Source organism: Penicillium rubens (genome assembly GCF_028828025.1).
Source record: "Penicillium rubens strain IBT 27055 chromosome Unknown utg000003l_segment0_segment0, whole genome shotgun sequence".
NCBI lineage: Eukaryota > Fungi > Ascomycota > Eurotiomycetes > Eurotiales > Aspergillaceae > Penicillium > Penicillium rubens.
The window spans coordinates 6,498,561-6,516,108 of record NW_026890601.1 but is presented as its reverse complement, the minus strand read 5'-3'; the positions used below and the strand labels follow the sequence as shown (position 1 = coordinate 6,516,108).

General features: G+C 50.7%; 5 protein-coding genes across 5 annotated transcripts; 4 read left to right on the top strand and 1 right to left on the bottom strand.

The window, feature by feature from the left end:
• Window positions 1-1,029: 1,029 nt before the first annotated feature.
• Window positions 1,030-2,678, top strand: aspE (septin; the record flags this gene model as incomplete). Its single annotated transcript, XM_002562776.1, has 2 exons — window positions 1,030-1,463; window positions 1,529-2,678. The coding sequence occupies 2 exons, from the start codon at window positions 1,030-1,032 to the stop codon at window positions 2,676-2,678; spliced, it is 1,584 nt and encodes a 527-aa protein (XP_002562822.1).
• A 688-nt stretch (window positions 2,679-3,366) lies between these two features.
• Window positions 3,367-6,007, top strand: anxc4 (annexin ANXC4; the record flags this gene model as incomplete). Its single annotated transcript, XM_002562775.2, has 2 exons — window positions 3,367-5,610; window positions 5,717-6,007. The coding sequence occupies 2 exons, from the start codon at window positions 3,367-3,369 to the stop codon at window positions 6,005-6,007; spliced, it is 2,535 nt and encodes an 844-aa protein (XP_002562821.2).
• Window positions 6,008-7,481: 1,474 nt separating this feature from the next.
• On the top strand, window positions 7,482-9,065 carry N7525_008711 (uncharacterized protein; the record flags this gene model as incomplete). The annotated part of the gene is made up of 3 exons (XM_002562774.2): window positions 7,482-8,475; window positions 8,545-8,637; window positions 8,719-9,065. 3 exons carry the CDS (start codon window positions 7,482-7,484, stop codon window positions 9,063-9,065), a joined length of 1,434 nt encoding a protein of 477 aa, XP_002562820.1.
• Window positions 9,066-11,098: 2,033 nt separating this feature from the next.
• gta1 (glutaminase GtaA) lies at window positions 11,099-13,478 on the top strand (the record flags this gene model as incomplete). Its single annotated transcript, XM_002562772.1, has 7 exons — window positions 11,099-11,292; window positions 11,357-11,649; window positions 11,699-12,722; window positions 12,772-12,974; window positions 13,025-13,168; window positions 13,222-13,357; window positions 13,409-13,478. 7 exons carry the CDS (start codon window positions 11,099-11,101, stop codon window positions 13,476-13,478), a joined length of 2,064 nt encoding a protein of 687 aa, XP_002562818.1.
• A 541-nt stretch (window positions 13,479-14,019) lies between these two features.
• On the bottom strand, window positions 14,020-15,883 carry cps1 (Gly-Xaa carboxypeptidase; the record flags this gene model as incomplete). The annotated part of the gene is made up of 3 exons (XM_002562771.2): window positions 14,020-14,063; window positions 14,120-15,456; window positions 15,525-15,883. The coding sequence occupies 3 exons, from the start codon at window positions 15,881-15,883 to the stop codon at window positions 14,020-14,022; spliced, it is 1,740 nt and encodes a 579-aa protein (XP_002562817.2).
• Between the last annotated feature and the right edge of the window lie 1,665 nt (window positions 15,884-17,548).

The following is a 17,548-nucleotide window of genomic DNA, read 5'->3' as shown; positions in this document are numbered from 1 at the left end:
CTCCCAATTTAAGTGAATATCAGCAGTTTCGTATCCAAGTGGGGACTCTCTAAACGGCCCCTGGCGCACGTTCCAGATTCCCGAAGCCACGAGGGAAGGGGAATGTGGTTTTGACCATGTGTATTTAAGGATATCATCATATGTATCATGGACTCCTTGCTTTGTACGGAATACTACCTGCCTATGTATGTATATATACATACATAGGTAGGTACCTCGACAGTCGAAAGACCACCATCCAATCATCCCGTTAGCTTCAGCTGCGAACCAAACAAAAGGACCCAAGCTCAAGTGGGGAACAGCCTGGGCCAAAGTTGGAGTTCTGACAATTTTACCCCTGAATGGCCGTGGGATGGGGTTCTCTTGATATCATTTCGATCTTCCCTGGTAAAAATTAGTGAATTTGATTTCCTTTTCTTTCTATCCCTCTTTTTTTCATCTTTCTCCAAGCGCCGCTGTTGCTGGACGCTGTGAGCAGGCCCTATTTGCAGAAAAAAAAAACAAAAACAACCCCAAAAAACGAGGAACTTCCAAGTTGGAACTTTGTTCAAGTCCCAATTTCAATTCCATCGCCCACTGGCTGGGAAACTTGTATCTTGTTGATTTCCACTCTCGCTTATTCTCTTTCCTTTTGCTGTCGCAAACAACTTTCGTTTTTGAGAAACCCGATACATCCCGGGTAGTTGACAATTGGATTGAATCCCACTTTCTGTCCAGTTTCGGAGCAGTTTTGAATCGCTCCATCTCCGGATCTGAGCTGCACGAAAAGCGCTGTTGAACTCCGATATATATCGTTTTATTGGTAAGTGGCAGTTCCCCTAGGTTACCCCTGACGTTTTGAGGTGAGGGGTTCTGGATGCAATATCAAGATTTCGTGTCGATAGAGAATAACTCCATTGAGAAGAGGAAGAGAAGAGGAAAGAGGAAAGAGGAAAGAGGAAAGAGGAAATACAAAGAAATAAAAAGAGAAGGAGAAAGAAACAGAAGAAGAAAACAATCTAATCAGGAAGGAACAGACAAACTCCCAAAATGGCAACGCGCCTGGGACCTGAAACAGACGTCAACCGTCGCACCTCCCTCGGTTTCCTTCGTCGTTCTAAATCCACCGAACCCCTAGGCGACCAGAAATCTCGCAAAAAGATGTCCAAATCCCAGGAAGAGGAGATGCGCCGTCAGCGCGAGTCTTATGCCCCCAAAATCCCTCCCCGCTTGCCTGATCTTTCCCCCGCCCCGCAACTGGAAACCTTTGGAGGTGAGGAGCGTGATAAGTTCGACCCAATCCCAATCCGCCCACAGTCTGGACTTCCTGCATCGCCCTCGATGGGGTCCGTCAACAACGTCGATCCCTATGCGCGCACTGAGAGCATGACCCACCGTGGCCGATATAGCTATGCTAGTAGTGCTGTCAGCACCGTGAACAGCCCCCGCCGTGTGCGCCGTCGCAAGGACCCCACCTCATACAAGTAAGTCGCGCAGATATGATGTTATAAACGAGACAAGCCAGGCTAACAATAGGAACGTGTTTTAGTGTGCTTGTCATTGGTGCTCGTAACTCGGGAAAGACCTCATTCCTGAACTTCCTCCGCAGTGCTCTGACCATGCCCGCGCATAAGCACCCCTCGCGCACCCCTGAGGAGGTTGAAGAACTCGAGCGTCAAACCTCGGCTTGGGAAGGATTCACATCGCAATACCTAGAGACGGAGTTCGACGGAGAACGTGTCGGACTTACCCTGTGGGACTCTGTAGGTCTGGAGCGCAACATCGCAGATCTTCAGCTGCGTGGCGTGACAGGCTTCCTGGAAAGCAAGTTTGAGGAGACCCTCGCCGAGGAGATGAAGGTTATTCGCTCTCCCGGTGCCCGCGATACCCACATCCACTGCACTTTCCTACTCCTGGATCCTATGCGCCTTGATGAGAACATCGCCATGGCTGAACGTGCTGCCAATGGCACGTCCAAGCCCACTGATGCGCCTGTGGTCGGGATTCTGGACCAGAATTTGGACATCCAGGTCTTGCGCACGGTGCTGGGCAAGACCACTGTGGTGCCAGTTATCAGCAAGGCGGATACGATCACCTCCGCCCACATGAGCTACCTCCGTAAGGCGGTCTGGAACAGCCTGAAGCAGGCCAATATCGACCCCCTTGAGATTTTGACTTTGGAGGACCAGGAGGAAGAATACTCATCGGAAAGTGCGGACGAAGAGGAAATCTTGGTGCTCGAGACCAAACCCGAGTCCACTGAGACTGGAGATGCCAACGAAGCCAATGAAGCCAAAGAATCTGAGAACGCAACCGATAATGTCCCCGGCTCGCCATCGCAGCTCAGCCAGGGCACTCGCAGATCCAACGCATCGCAGGCCGCCAACCAGCACGTCCCATTCTCGATTCTGTCTCCGGACCCTCACTCGCTGGCAGCTGGAGACAAACCCGTTGGTCGCCGATTCCCCTGGGGTTTTGCAGATCCCTATGATGCCGAGCACTGTGACTTTGTTCGTCTGAAGGACTCCGTCTTTTCCGATTGGCGTTCCGAGCTGCGGGAGGCCAGCCGCGTGGTTTGGTATGAGCGCTGGAGAACCAACCGCCTCAACCGCAACGGACAGCCGACGCCCGCCTCGCCCGCCCAGAAGCAAAACTACGGTGGCCGTCAGGGACCTCATGATGGCCGTCGCACGCGATAAACAGGCTGTCTCCCCTTCCTTCTGTTCCCATAGCTTTCTCTTCCCGCACATACCCCCATTCTTCGCGGCCTGGCACCTCGCAGGGCTTCTTTTTATGTCATACCTTCTGCTTTTTCTCTTCTGACAAAATGTTTCGAGATCCGGAACCTGTACTAGTGCTTTTCATCTATTGTTTGCACGGTAATTTGATAGTTTATCTTGAATGCGTAATCCTGAGACAGTAAACCTTCCCTCCAGGGCTGTATGTACATGTACTAATGCACCCTCGGCCTCATTTACAACCTGACATGCGCATTGGCCAGAATCTCCTGCGGCTGAAGCGCTGGACACCGACGATCTTAAGTCCAGCTGTAAGCCAATAAGAGCCGCTAATCCTTGGCTACATGAGGTGAAGAACTAGCTCTCCATCAGCTGGCGCCGATGAATACGAGGTCCTATAATCGTCTTGCTTTCTCTTTTCTTCCCTTCTCCTTTCAATTCACCTAAATATAGGCAGAGAAGGACTTCATATCTATACAACATTGGACAACATTGGAAGTATAGAATGGCCTAGTGGACATCGCACAAAATAGCCCCCACGTTCAACTCGCCTTTTGTGTGACCGAAGATATATCAGACTGAAAAAAGAAAAAGAAAATAACCGCCGTTGAAAACACATTGAATATCAAACAAAACCCCATTGGAAACAATGTCCCTCCAAGTGAACGACCCACGGTCGCGAACCCGATCCAAATCCCCTGGCCGCTCGCGCTCACGGTCGCGGTCGCGGGACAGCCGAGTCCCCTCGCCCTCGCCCTCCCCCTCCCACCGCTCGCGCTCGCCAGCCGTCGAAGTCCCCAGAACAAAAGGCTACAACCCAGACGAAGAAGCCGAAATCGAGCGCCAATACAAGCTCATCAGCGAGCGCCGTCGCGAAACCAACGACGAACCCCCCGTCATCCCGCGCGCCCCAAGAAGCTCCCGCTACGACGTGGACCGCTCAGACTCGGACTCAGAGTCGAGACGTCGCGACGTAGAGAGCGCAAGAAGACGTCGGGATGACCGCTATGAACACTCGGATGAGGAGCGCGGTTCTGCTGCGGCTTCGTCGCGATCGCATCGACGACGACCCTCGCCAGACCGCGGCAGTCGCGTGAATCACCACGACTCCGACTCCGACGACGATCTGGCTTACGGTGATGCGCCAGGTACGCATCCTAGCTATGCGCGCCCAAATCGGTACAGCTATGCCCAGCCCACGCAGTTCGCATCCGCTGCGCCGGGATACCCTGCTGCGCCGATTGACTGGGCCTCCGTGCCGGAATGTGAACGCCCAGGTTTCGTGCCGCCTTCATCCCAGCCTGCGGCCCCGGCTACGATGCCCGGTGCGTTCCCTGTGGCCTCGACCTATCCCGCTAGCTCGGGTGCTGTGCCAGCGCCTGTCAACCCCTCGCTGCAGTATACTGGCTTGCCCGCCCAGTATGCGACGAGTGCGGGTTATGCGCCTTCGCATTATCGCACTGCCTCGGCTAGTGATGCTGGTTATGCACCGCCGGCCGCGGGATATGCGAATCCCGGCGTATACCAGTACGCTCAGATCGATCCTAATGTGAAGTACTCTTCGAAGCCGGTGCCGGTGCCAACGACGGCGCCTGCGTCTAAGCCGATATATCCCGCTGCCACGCATGAGCAGTTTTCTAGACCGATGCCGCAGCAATTGCAGCAGCAACCTCCGGACCAGTCGTACCGGTATAAGCACGAGCCTCAGAGACAGGAGCCTCAGAAACAGGAGCCTCAATTTGTGGAGATCGCGCCAGGTAGCCGGTCGTCTGCGCGTCCGCACAGTCACTCTCCGTCGTCAAGTAGCCTCGCAGTTGGCGGAGCCAGTGCAGCTCACTCGGCTCATCCCCCGGCTAGTCCGCTGCTAGAGCCGTATCATGGTACTTACCAGTCCATGTCACCCATGCCATCCCCGATCGTCATCCCCTCGATCCGCGATGATGACATTTCAGATCTCGAACCACTGGACGGCGGAACCTCAGCCTCCGAGTCAGGCCGGCGCAGCAAACACAGTCGCTCCCACTCATCCGTCGGCGAGAAAGAGTCCCGCTCCCGCAGCAGCAGAGACAAAGAGCGCGACAACGGCAAAGAAGACAAACGTATTACCCGCCCAGCAGCCAGCCACAACCGCCACGACTCAAGCTCCTCCATCCTCAGCTCGGACGCAAGAGTCCTAATCTCCCCAACAACCGGTCGCAAACGTGTCTCCTTCTACGACGCCGGCCCCGACGCCGCAGCCATGCACTCCGCCCTAAACCACGCACGCAACATAGACAACAAAACCATCATCCAAGTCCTGCCCCGACTAACAAGCGACGAGATCCTCCTCCTCCGCCAGGAATACAAAACCCGCGTGCGCATGCAAGGGAAAGGAATAAACCTCGCCAAACACCTCCGCCTCAAACTCGGCAGTTCCTCCTTCGGCAAAGTCTGCTACGCAACCGCCCTGGGTCGCTGGGAATCAGAAGCATATTGGGCAAACTGCTACTACCAAGCGGGCACCTCGCGTCGCGAGCTCCTAATCGAGTCCCTGATGGGCCGGTCGAATGCCGCCATCCGCGAAATCAAAAACTCCTTCCGCGACACCCGCTACGATAACAGTCTTGAGCGCTGTATGCGCGCCGAGCTGCGCGCAGATAAGTTCCGCGTGGCGATTCTGCTCGCGCTCGAGGGTCAGAGGCAGGATGAGCGCGAGCCGCTCGATAGACGTCTTGTCAGACATGATGTGCAGGATTTGCATCACGCGATTGTGAGGGAGGGCGGCGAGACCGCTATGATTCATATTATTGTTTCGAGGAGTGATTCGCATCTGCGTGAGGTGCTGCGCGCTTATGAGGATAACTATGGTCATAATTTTACTAGGGCTATGATTTCGAAGTCCCGCAACCTGGTCGTACGTATTGTGTCTATGTTCTTTTTGTTTTCGATACCCTTTCCCCTCCAGTCAATATCTGACCGGAATCTGAAATCAATGCCGTTACTAACCTACATTTCTCCAGGGCGAAACCCTCGCTCACATCCTCAACGGCGCAATCAACAGACCTATGCGCGACGCCCTCCTCCTCCACCAGGCCCTCCGCGAATCCCGTACTGGCCGCGAACGCTCCGAGCTTCTTATTTCCCGTCTTGTGCGTCTGCATTGGGAGCCTAGACATCTCGATCTTGTCAAGAATGAGTACAGGCGCAGATACCATGAGCGTCTGGAGGAGGCTATTGCTGAGGAGATCCTCTCCCTGAATGGCGGGCAGAATTGGGGGGAGTTCTGTATTGAGCTGGCGCGTAATGCTTGATGTGGTTTTTGTTTGTTTTTGTTTTTTTAATAGGATTCTTTGTGTGGATAGATTACTGTGTTGCTGTCGCTGTGTGGTCTTTTCCGCTCGAAAGGCTGGGATTTTCGGACTTTGTTTCTCGGATTATCTTTATCCTTGTTTGCTTGTCGTGTATATGTGACTTGTTGATTGTCTCTGTTCTAATGTTATATAAAGTGCATCAGCATCATTGCATGTGTATAGCCCTTTAGGGCTGCTGAGGTCCCGAGGTCGCCCGGGCGGATGGATATGCTTAGTAACAATGCAAGCACCCGTGGACCCGTCCACGGGTCCACGGGTGGACCTGGAGGCTCTGCACGAGGCTCGTCATTGGGACTAGGTTAGGGTTGAGAGGACACTTATGGCGTTGCGTGATTTCGAACTCAGTTTGGAATTGGATTAGCGCTACGTAGGATGTTAGGAAGCGTAGGATGATTTGGTGAAGGGGTAGTGGTGGCAGTTGTTGGCGTTGGGGACGTGAAAATGTCGCCGATGAGACTCACGTCGATCTTTTCGTCGACGATTATGTGGCGTGACATGGATACTTAGTAGATCGGGGGTCGTAGTGACATTGGTCGCCCTAACAAATTATTGGATGTTGTTTACGCGCTGTACTAGAATGTCTTGGTGGAGCAATTTGGTGATGTCGTTGGGCGTTTAGGGATAGGTCATCATCGTCCCTGAAGGATGCTGGGGTGTTGGTCCGCGGGCTTGTTTGATTCGTCCGAACTTGTGATTGGGCTGCATATATGTCTTTCTTTATTTGGGTTATCATTGGGGTTTCGAAGGTTTTCTTTGTGTTGGATTGGAGATTGATGGGGATATGTGCTCATGGATACTTGATACTCCGTACTGATAACCCCGCCACGACAGCAGGCACATTATACTGAAGCTCAAGCCTGCAAATAAAATTGTGTCTAGTTGATTCCAACAACTTATGCCTCATTTTTGCTTTCATATTTCTTGTTCTGAGTCTGAATGTTTGTCCCAATCCCCATTTGCCGCCGTGGTTACCGCCGTACTCGTTTCACCTCGTCTTAGCGCCTATGCCATACCCTCCATCACAAGTCAACAATATGAGCCATTTGCACTCAAAGAACCGCATTTATATTGCGAAGCGCTGTCGGCATGGTGTATTCCACTGCGCGAGTCATGGGCGGGCACTTGAGATACCCATGCTTCACGCAGATCTCTTATGTCCAGCCAGTAACTGCTTTCTTATAACGAGGCGCTTATATCGAGGCAGTGCTGAACACAAAATCCTGTCTATTATTGCGCTGATTTATACCATTCAAGGCAGGATTTGCATTCATCCCCAGGGTGCTTCGCGTTTCAGGGAAACAAAGGGCTCAGACGACGGCTCAGTCGAGGTATAAAGTGAGGAAATTCCCATAACTTTCAGCCCAACCTTCCCAAGTCAGCATCCTCATTATATTTTCATTACTTCAAGTCCATCATGCCTTTTGAACCGTTCAAGCGCGAGCGCGACGGAGCGAAGGCGTTCTTGGAACGAATGAGGAATGGGGTCTCCAACAATGAGATTCTGGCCGAACTCCTAGACAAGGAGAGCAACATATTCACGGACCATGTCTATGAGTTGCCAAAAGCTCAGATGACCAAAGCCCGCCTTCCTGATGTTGCAAAATACAAACTGCAACTCCATGCATCCTTCAACAAGCCCGACCTAAACGCCGACTATTCAGGGCATTCCAGTGTCTATCTTGTCGGACAACCAAACAGATGGGCACGTCGCTTAAGCCGGACTCCAAAACCTTGTCATTGGTCTATCTACAGCGAGGGTCACTTCTACCATCTCAAGTTGGAAGACGGGGCTCAGGGATCGTCGATAGTACTTCGAGACGAACCCCAGAGAGAGTGGAAAGCTCTCAGTGGTCCTTTTATTGCGTACCACATCGGCGTCACAGACTACTACCCCGATGAAATCTCTCTGCTTGCAAAGTGGGTGATCACACAGATGAATCACGATACCCTCTCTACGGCAGCTTATGAGCAGTTTGTCTTTGGGCTTGCGATTCGTATTCTGCGCGGTCCCAGCAACACCACTGCCTTCATCGGTAATTTCTGGCAAATTATGGAGCACGACATTGGATGCCGTCGGCAAGCTCTAGCTCCTAATGGCTTCCTCACTGGGATACAGCTTGCGAGCCCTGAAGAAGATATCAGCACTTGGCTCAAGAGATGGTACCTGATCTATCGGATTGAGACTGACGCACGAGGACTTGATCTCTGCTGGAGAAAAGGGACAAAAGGACAAATCAGCTGGAAGGCACACGAGTTCCATCCCTTCATTAGGCCTTTGGCCGTAGGGCCACCCGCTATTGCGAATGTTCTGGCGAAGGTGGGACAGCGCATTCCGTTACTGTCAAAGGCTGTCCCCCCGAAACATCGCAAGAAAATGCCTATGATGGCGGTCTACCGTCGGAAAAAGGGTTAGTAAAAGGTTCCGCTGCTTGTAAGGTCCACTAAGGTCCCCGCTGACTATTTTTCATTCGACATAGGGGCACCGCTTCCCAGGGATCTTATGCTCAAGCATTACTATGCATCATTGTTCTCTATCCATATCCGCCCTGGATGTAACATGTCGGACAAAGGTAATTATAGCCTTGGAAGCTCTGTAGACATTATAGACCATGTTGGATCTTTGCTGATATTCTGATATTTACTTCCAACAGATTTCTGGTTCCAGGTGAATGACTATCTCAATTCTGGGTGTGTCGAGCACATCACATTCAACCGGGGATTTAGCTACAAATTTATCTTCGGACCAGAGATTATTGGCTCGGTACGATTCGTGCGCTATCGAGAACCTCCTGCCGAAGAGGTGCTGCACTCGAGTAGTAGTACGATCGTCGAAAAAGAGTGCCTCGAATCGGAATCGACTATCGATGCTGAACAATCCACTGGAGAGTGTATTTATCCACCCGATACATTGGCTACTAATCTCTTTGAGCACAAGGGAGTTCCATGCCAGGTTTTGATAGACATGGCAGAGACTTTCAAATCTCCTGTTGAAATTTGAGGTTCTCACTGGTTACTTTGCTGTTTGCTTTATACTATGATCTTCTAAGCGCTAAAAATCATTTCGTAGTGCACTTGGCACGATTGCTATTGTTGTTTTCTCTTGTTCCTTTTGTTTCTCTTGCTCTTTTCATTATCTTATTCTTTTTATACGGATTCGTACATGGGTCGGATACTATGTGGGTTTCATACAGTTATCTTTTCCATGTGAACTAGATGAAGTCGTCCGTCCAACTATGATGCTTTCACTTTTGCATCTCATAATGGGCGACATTCCATATGTGCCTGGTACCTAATTATCACTTGCACAGAAGCAGAGTACAAACCAAGTTCTAGACAAGCCATTAGTGGAGTAGGTGTATTCTTGATCGCCAGGAGTATCAAAGCCTATAGAGGTAACTCCACATGCTGAAATGCCGAAAGTCCAATCCTTAATAATGTATGCAGCCCATTTCCTTAGAGTTTGAAGATTAAATGCATTGCCTTTTGCCTAAACAAGCCCTTATACCTGCAGAGCAGTGGCACGCGATCCTGCGGCAATGGAAGCAACGAGCTCATTTGCGTAAATAATCCCCAATACAACCTTGGAAGATCACGGGATGTGTTGAAACACTTCAAACGATGGCACAGTAGTAAAGCCGGTCATAGGCTAGATGCTGATATGTTGTATATGAGGAAAGGAAGTATCGGGGAACGGACACCGAGTGGATTTAGACCGACATATCACGCAAGGAGGGTTCAATAGGAAGGGGATGAACTCCCAAATGTGCATTTTGTACTACATCGCGCACGCGACCTCAGCCCATGTACTCTGTACTCCGTATTTAATAAGTACATGCGACGAAGGAGTCTAGAACCGATGAGATTTTGTAGTTTTTCTTTTGTCTCCGATCGGGCTGTCTGGGCCAAAGCTGACTCGCGGAGATGAGCTTTTCTGCAAGGGGCAACCCTCCAAGATGAGACAAAACTCATGGAAATCTCCATCCTTTACTGCAGGTTCCCAGGATCTTCCGTACATCAGATACCGTGGCTATTCAAATCTCTTCATTTCATGCTCTCCTCTGTTGAGTGCCACGCTACTGATCGCCATTTCCCCGCAAATATATGGCGCGCTAGAAAGACCATGGTCTGATATTACATGCATTAAGTCAGATCCGACGGCCAATATGTCCACATGATGTTATCACGAAGGACATGGACTTTGGTACTTCTCTCGGCTCGTGCTTATTATTTGCTTTGGACCTATCGGCGATGTCCTCAGACCACCGTTCCTTTTTCGTCTGCAGCCCTTATTTCTTATGCCTTTCACCACACTCTTATTCTCCACACCTTTACTTGCGCCATGTCGTTGTATGGTCTGTCATCTGCAAGGTGCTCACTGAACTAAAGTCGGGACTACTCCGATGCCCTTGTCTACTGACGCCATTCATTTCTTCGATCTGCATAGACCGCTGCTTGTCTTCCGTGCAACCTGAAGGCATGCCGTTTCTTCCGGAAACTGCCAGACCGCGTTTTTGGGATTTGACTTTGCATTTGAGCCATTCTAGGAAAGTACACCACCTTTTTCACGGTCACTACACCCCGATCCCCCTTTCTCCATCCCACCCCTAACATCATTTTTTTGTCCATCTCTTAGCGTGAATCTTCTTCTACCCGGACGTTGATGAAGGTCAGCAGATTACTGTCCTTGGGATTTTTATCAAGACATGCAGGTCTGCTGTTACCCTTCTAAAATGCCAAGCCGCTTTGATATTCCCCCGTAGAGAGCGCATTCTGGCATGCGGGTCTCAGAGGGGCCTTTGGCTCCTCCCCTCTCTTCGTAGATTGAGCTCGACTATAAAGATGTCACTGGCATTCCTCTTCTGTAAACACAACACCGATCCCTTTAATCCCTTTCTTCAGCCGCCCCGTCAGAGTGCTGGGCATTTGAGCTCCCAGAGCTTATTTCCCTTTCCTGCAAATAAATAACAGAGCAAACTTGCCCCTGCATTGGACTTCTTGTATCTTACCATCTCCCTGTCCGATCCTGTCATAATGCAGCTGTATCGCCTCGGTCTGCTGGTCGCTTCTTTCGTGTCCTCTATTGGAGCACAGTCGACCTTCTCCCCTGCCCGTCCCCCGGCTATACCCCTCGCTGTTAGGTCACCGTATCTTAGCACTTGGCTCAATGTAGGAAAAGACGGTGGTAATGGCGGGTACTTGGCTGGTCAATGGCCTGTCTTCTGGGAGTAAGTTGATCATTATGCTCCTTTGGGCTATATGCAAGCTTTAGTACTAATGAAAAGTGAATAGGAACCAGGTTAATGGGTGGACAGGGATGATTCGCGTCGACGGCAATACCTATACTTGGATGGGCCTGCCCGGATCTAAAACCGTTAATCAGACCGCGTTTGAGTATACTTCGACTAAGAGTATCTTTACTATGAACGTGGAGAATAAGCTTGAAATGAACATTACTTTCTTGTCGCCTGTTACGCCCACTGATCTCAAGCGCCAGTCCCTCGTTTTCTCGTATCTTAATGTCGAGGTCTCTTCTCTTGACGGCCAGAAGCATGATGTGCAGGTCTACACGGATATTTCTGCTGGTTGGTGCTATGCCTCCTTTCTTACATACGGTGACTGACGAAATGTTAGAATGGGTCTCGGGCGACCGAAATGCCATAGCAGAATGGGAGTATGGTACCACTGACGGTGTGGCCTACCACAAGGTACACCGACAGACTCAGCTGGCCTTTACCGAAAAAAGCCAGCAGGGCGAATGGGGTAACTGGTACTGGGCCACCGACGACTCGAAAGACATGACCCACCAGTCTGGTGCGGATACCGACGTCCGTGGTCAGTTTGCGACAACTGGAAAACTCTCAAATGGCGATGACACCAATTTCCGGGCTATCTCCTCTGTCTGGCCCGTATTTGGGTTCTCATACGATCTGGGCTCGGTCGATTCTTCGCCCGTCAGCACGCTCTTCTCACTCGGCCTGACACAGGATGAAGCCATTCAGTACGAAGGCGCTTCGCAGTATGCCCCAGTACCCTCCTTGTGGAAGAGTTATTTCGCTACCGAATTGGCCGCCCTTTCATTCTTCCACAAGGATTATACCGAATCGAGCAATCTTGCGAGCTCTTTGGATAGAAGAGTGGCCCAAGATTCAATTGCCACTGCTGGTCAAGACTACCTCGTTGTTACTTCGCTCTCGGTTCGGCAGGCATTCGGTGCCACCCAGCTTTGTGGAACGCAGGACAAAATGTACATGTTCCTGAAGGAAATCTCTTCCAACGGCAACATGAACACTGTGGATGTTATCTTCCCGGCTTACCCGATTTTCCTATACACCAACCCCGAACTCTTGAAGCTCGTCCTCACTCCTCTGCTAGAGAACCAGGAGGCTGGGAAGTATCCCAACGACTATTCCATACACGATCTAGGCTCGTCTTACCCGAACGCCACGGGTCACTCCGATGGCAGCGACGAGAAAATGCCATTGGAAGAGTGCGGAAATATGCTCATTATGTCTTTGGCTTATGTGCAGAAGTCGGGCGACTCTGACTTTTTGAATGACCACTACAGTCTTCTCAAACAGTGGACAAGTTATCTGGTCGAGGACTCGCTTTACCCTGCAAACCAAATCTCAACAGACGACTTTGCCGGCCCCTTAGCGTGAGTGAACCCTCTCCCTGAAATTTTCAAACCTAACCGGCATAATTAGCAACCAAACCAACCTCGCACTCAAGGGCATGATCGGTATTCAGGCCATGGCAGTCATTGCCAACATGACTGGTCACACTGCTGACGCCGCCGATTACTCGAGAATCGCCAAAGACTACATCACTCAGTGGCAGGACCTGGCTATTGCCAAGGGTGCCAACCCGCCCCGAACGACCCTGTCGTACGGCGACACCGCTAGCCATGGTAGGTTGAGCCCTGTTTCGAGTCTGAAGCCTCGCTTACCATTTCTGTAGGCTTGCTCTACAACCTCTTTGCCGATGCACAGCTGGGCTTGAATCTCGTTCCACAGTCTGTCTATCAGATGCAGAGCGACTTCTACCCAACTGTTGCAAACAAGTACGGCGTGCCTCTAGACACCCGCCACACATACACCAAAGGTAAGAGTCCCGACGGCTCAGTATGCATGGGCAAAATACTTACAATTCAATAGGTGACTGGGAGTGCTTTGCAGCAGCGGTCAGTTCGGTCGATACTCGGGATATGTTTATCAATGATCTCGCAACCTGGATCAACGAGACACCGACCAACCGAGCCCTGACTGATCTGTACGACACTATCTCAGGAGAGTAAGTCGATCTACCCTCAAGCCTGTAATGATCCTTGCTGATGGAGTCTAGTTACCCCCAAAATACTTTCGTCGCTCGCCCCGTTATGGGTGGCTGCTTCGCTCCTATCCTCGTCCGCTAGCGGACCCCTTCGTTTCTTGTTGATTTATTTCACTTATAACGCCTTCTGGCCTTCCCCCTCGTTGATCGCTCCAAAGACTTTCGCTCAAAAGTTCTGGTCTAGTATATCTACCACTGGTGATGGTGGAAGATGTGCAGGATGTCTTCCGTTCGCTTCGTTGGTTCCGGGCTTGGTAATGTCTTTTTCTTGCTTATACCCATCCATTCCCTTGCCTTTTGGCATGGGCTGTGCGAGTTTTGTCGAAATCCTCGCATTTACATATCGAGTATGTGACGGACATGCATGAATCTGTGACTTCGACCCTCTCTCCATGTTATTTAGGCATATTTTCAGATGCTTCAACATCGCGACATATCAGTTCTATAGCAAACCTGTGCTGCGGCATTCTATGCATCACAACATACAAGGTGATCAACATTCAATATAACTATCTGTTCATGTCACTTTAGAAGTGTGCGAAGCTATAAATCATTCAGTTATTGTGTGGCTGAAGACCTTCGTATATAAGGGTCAAAGCATCTGACAATGGAGAGGAGTATGTTCACTCGGATTTTCCATCCCAAGCATCAAAAGACCGAATGAGATCTGATATAAATTAGCCAGACTTTCTAGAAAGTGCAATGAACGAAAGGGAAACATACCATAGTAAAGCATCATGCCTTCAAGATGAACATCCAAGCGGATCCGCTCGTCAACAGTGTGAATATTAAGCGATCCACCAGCCCGCGACGGACTCCAACGGTAGATATTGTCCGACAAAGACCAGTAGAAGCGCGTATCTGTATTTCCAGTCATGACATCTCCCGTGACAACAACCGTCGGCTTAGATCCAGACTCAGATTTGGAAAGCGGGTTCGAGTGCGACTCAAAGACACTGCGCGCCACTCCGGCAAAGTGCGCCCACACTTTCGATGTAAGCGGGTTTGTCGGGGAGATCGGAGCTGGGGAAAGAGGAACACTAAGAGGCGATAAGGTGAGGGTACGGTCGCTCACATCCCCTTCCGTGGACTCCGCCACACCGGGGAAGTCAACACGTAGAGTGAGGTTGTGAGATTCAGCAATAGGGCGGATAAGTCGGATAGCGCGCTCGCGTAGCTCATCGGGCGTCTGGTGTAGTGCTACGCGGTAGTTGACAACCGCTGAGATTTTCTCCGGCAGTGCGTTTGTCTTGACACCGCCGTGGATCAGGTCTGCGGCCTGGGATGTCTGCACTGTGTAGCGGACTGCGGGGCCGCGGGAGCTGGCAACAGCCTCGCCTAGAGCGGCAGGGTCGTTTGCTGCCAGCTTATCGGATAGCCAGGTCTCAACGTGCTCCGGTGAGTATTGTGCCTGGCATTCTAGCATCCCGTAGGCGGGGTGGGTGGTATCCAGCCAGGCAGGGAACAGTTCCTTCCGCTCAAGCTCGTACAGAATCTCCGCCATGATACCGATGCCGGTGTGCGCGGGCGGTATTGAGCTGTGGCCACCAGGAACGGCAATATCGATAATCAGGTCGAGACTACCCTTCTCACCGACAGCCGGGAGAGCATACAAGATCTCGCCGTTAGGGTTGGACTCATCACCCAGACTCTGGAGTCCCATTCCGCCCTCGTCGAGGATGAATTCGAAAGAGTCTTTGCCGTACTTTTCCTCCAGAGCTGCTGAGATTGCTCCAGCGCCTAGGAAGCCATGTGATTCCTCGTCGAAGCCAAAGGCAAACAGAACCGTGCGCTGTGGCTGCCAGTCCTGCGAGAGCAGGTCTTCGACTACGGACATTAGTCCGATAAGGACGTTTTTGCAGTCGCTTGAGCCGCGGCCCCAGATCCATTCGCCATCAAACACACCCGCGAAGGGAGGGTGGGTCCAGTCTGAGGCGTCGTCGATAGGGACGACGTCCTGATGGGCCATGAAGAGTAGCGGCTTGAGTGAAGTATCAGCACCCTCGAAGGTGAAGACTAGACCGAGACGGTTAATGTGCTCAACATTGGCGTGGTCGTGTCTATTTTATTTTAGTATTCTCTCCTTCACTCATGGCAGGCAATTTCCAATGATTGGACAATTTCTTACACTAGAGGGAACATCTCCTCCAATAGCGATTGGAATTCGACTATAGGCTCGAATGCCTCATCGTATGGGTCTTTCATATAATCACCCACAGTGGTTGGGATCTGCACTGCGCGCGAGAGCCGCTTTGCCTGGCGGGCACGGAAAGCATCGTCGGACAGGAAGGTCTGCGACGAGTGCAGGCCATCGTTGGGGGTGTTGACCTTGCGGGGTTGTGGGCATGTTTCCCGTGTAGATGGGGTTGATAGCGGGTTATAATGATTGCCCGATAGCTTGCTCTCGGGGAAAAGACGCTGCTGTGTGGGTATATTGAGTGCTAGCGATGGCACTACGGCCAGGGTGAGAAGGGCGAGTGTTTTCATCATCGGATTGAGTCGACTCTATACTTTCTAGTAAAGATACTCAAAGAACGTTAAAAATGTTGACGTGAAAGGACTCACCATATCTTATAGAAAGCACGCCAACAGTCTTATCTTCCCCTCTCACGGCTGGCGGCCGTTGCCGTTGCCGAATTGCCCTATCAGGGTGGCCCTTTTGCCGAGAGTTGGGGTAAGTGTGTGTTGAGAGTGACAGTTCAACTTCCTTTCTAATTTCATGTGTAAATAAGCTAGTATTCAAGCTAAGATAAAGAAAGAATCAAGATCTCACAGCCATATAACAATGTTAGGGGCTGAATCAGCGGTTATCTTTAGCACACACCGTAAAAATAAGTTCCATCCTCATCAATTAACAAATCATTGCGAATCTTCTTCCATGGCTAGTGCTCTTATTTATTATCCTCTGCTCAGATAATCTTTGTACCCGGTTTCGAGACGCGGCGCTCAGGGAATGGCGTTCATCATACTCCGGGTCGGTCTCGGAGACATAAAATCTCTCAGATTTTATCTCTTTGGCAAGTGTACCCCACAATTGCTCCAGGAATTGATGTTCCTTGAATATTTTAAGCACCCAAAGGGTGCGGGTATTGGATCGTTGGGTTCATAGCATGATGTACGCACCTGGACACCGACTCGGATCGTCCATCTTCTTAGGTATCCTTGCAAGATGCATACTTCCATACGCCCGGGAAAGTATTGCATGCCAGATATAAGTCGCCTGTCACAATATTCAGTTTCAGCCGCAAGAAATTGATATGGTGAGTCAGAAGATTTGCCTGAGGGGTACTCGCTCCAATGACCCCCATCCAGTTTAATGCGATAGTCACCAGGCAAGATCCTCGTCCCACAGTGAGGAAGCTAGCATGTTGCTCCGCTGCGGGAGTGTGGCGCCATCTGAAGCAGCAAGACAGCATAGGGGCGCGATGAGTATGGCCCAACATCCTCTTTTACGAGTCTCTCGAGTGCTTTCACTGAAATTTGAATATGTTGACATGTATGGTATGTCTTTATGCCTTTGTCCCTTTGTGCAGACTGAGCCTTTGCTTTGTCAGTTTGCTTTGTCAGTTTGCTATGTCTTTGTTAGTACAGGCTTCATATACAGCCTGTTTTTCCATAGATTCATAGTACGCATCTTCTTCCCGATTTTCCCCTCCATGCTAGTTCTCACTAGCAGTCCTCCTTCGTAGCCTCATCAGAATATCTTCTTGTCGCTTTTCTGCAGGTGAAAAGCCCTGTCGGCGCTTTTTCTAGGCCTTAATACCTTCGAACACCTTGCTGACCCACTTCCGTTCGTCGTCTGAGTCGATGGAGGAGGCATCATCGCAGTTAAGCTCTCGAGCAATGTTCTTCCGGAGATTCTCCCTGGGTCTCTTTAGCGCAAGGTCCATTCTATTCTCTTCCTGGGTTTTCTTTCGAGCTTCTCGTTCGGATGATTTCGTGTCGCCAACTCGTGGGAATTTGTCCTGGATAGAGGCCTTGTTGTCAGCATGTTAGTAGACGACGACGGGAAGAGCTGTCTATCAGAAGGCAGCTCTACCAGGCTTGTATAAATGAACTTGCTCCATGTAAAGCTCACAAATCAACCTCGATAGACTTCCTGAGCTAATTTTTGTTCCTTTCCCCGTTGAGGAGTGGGATACATAAGACATG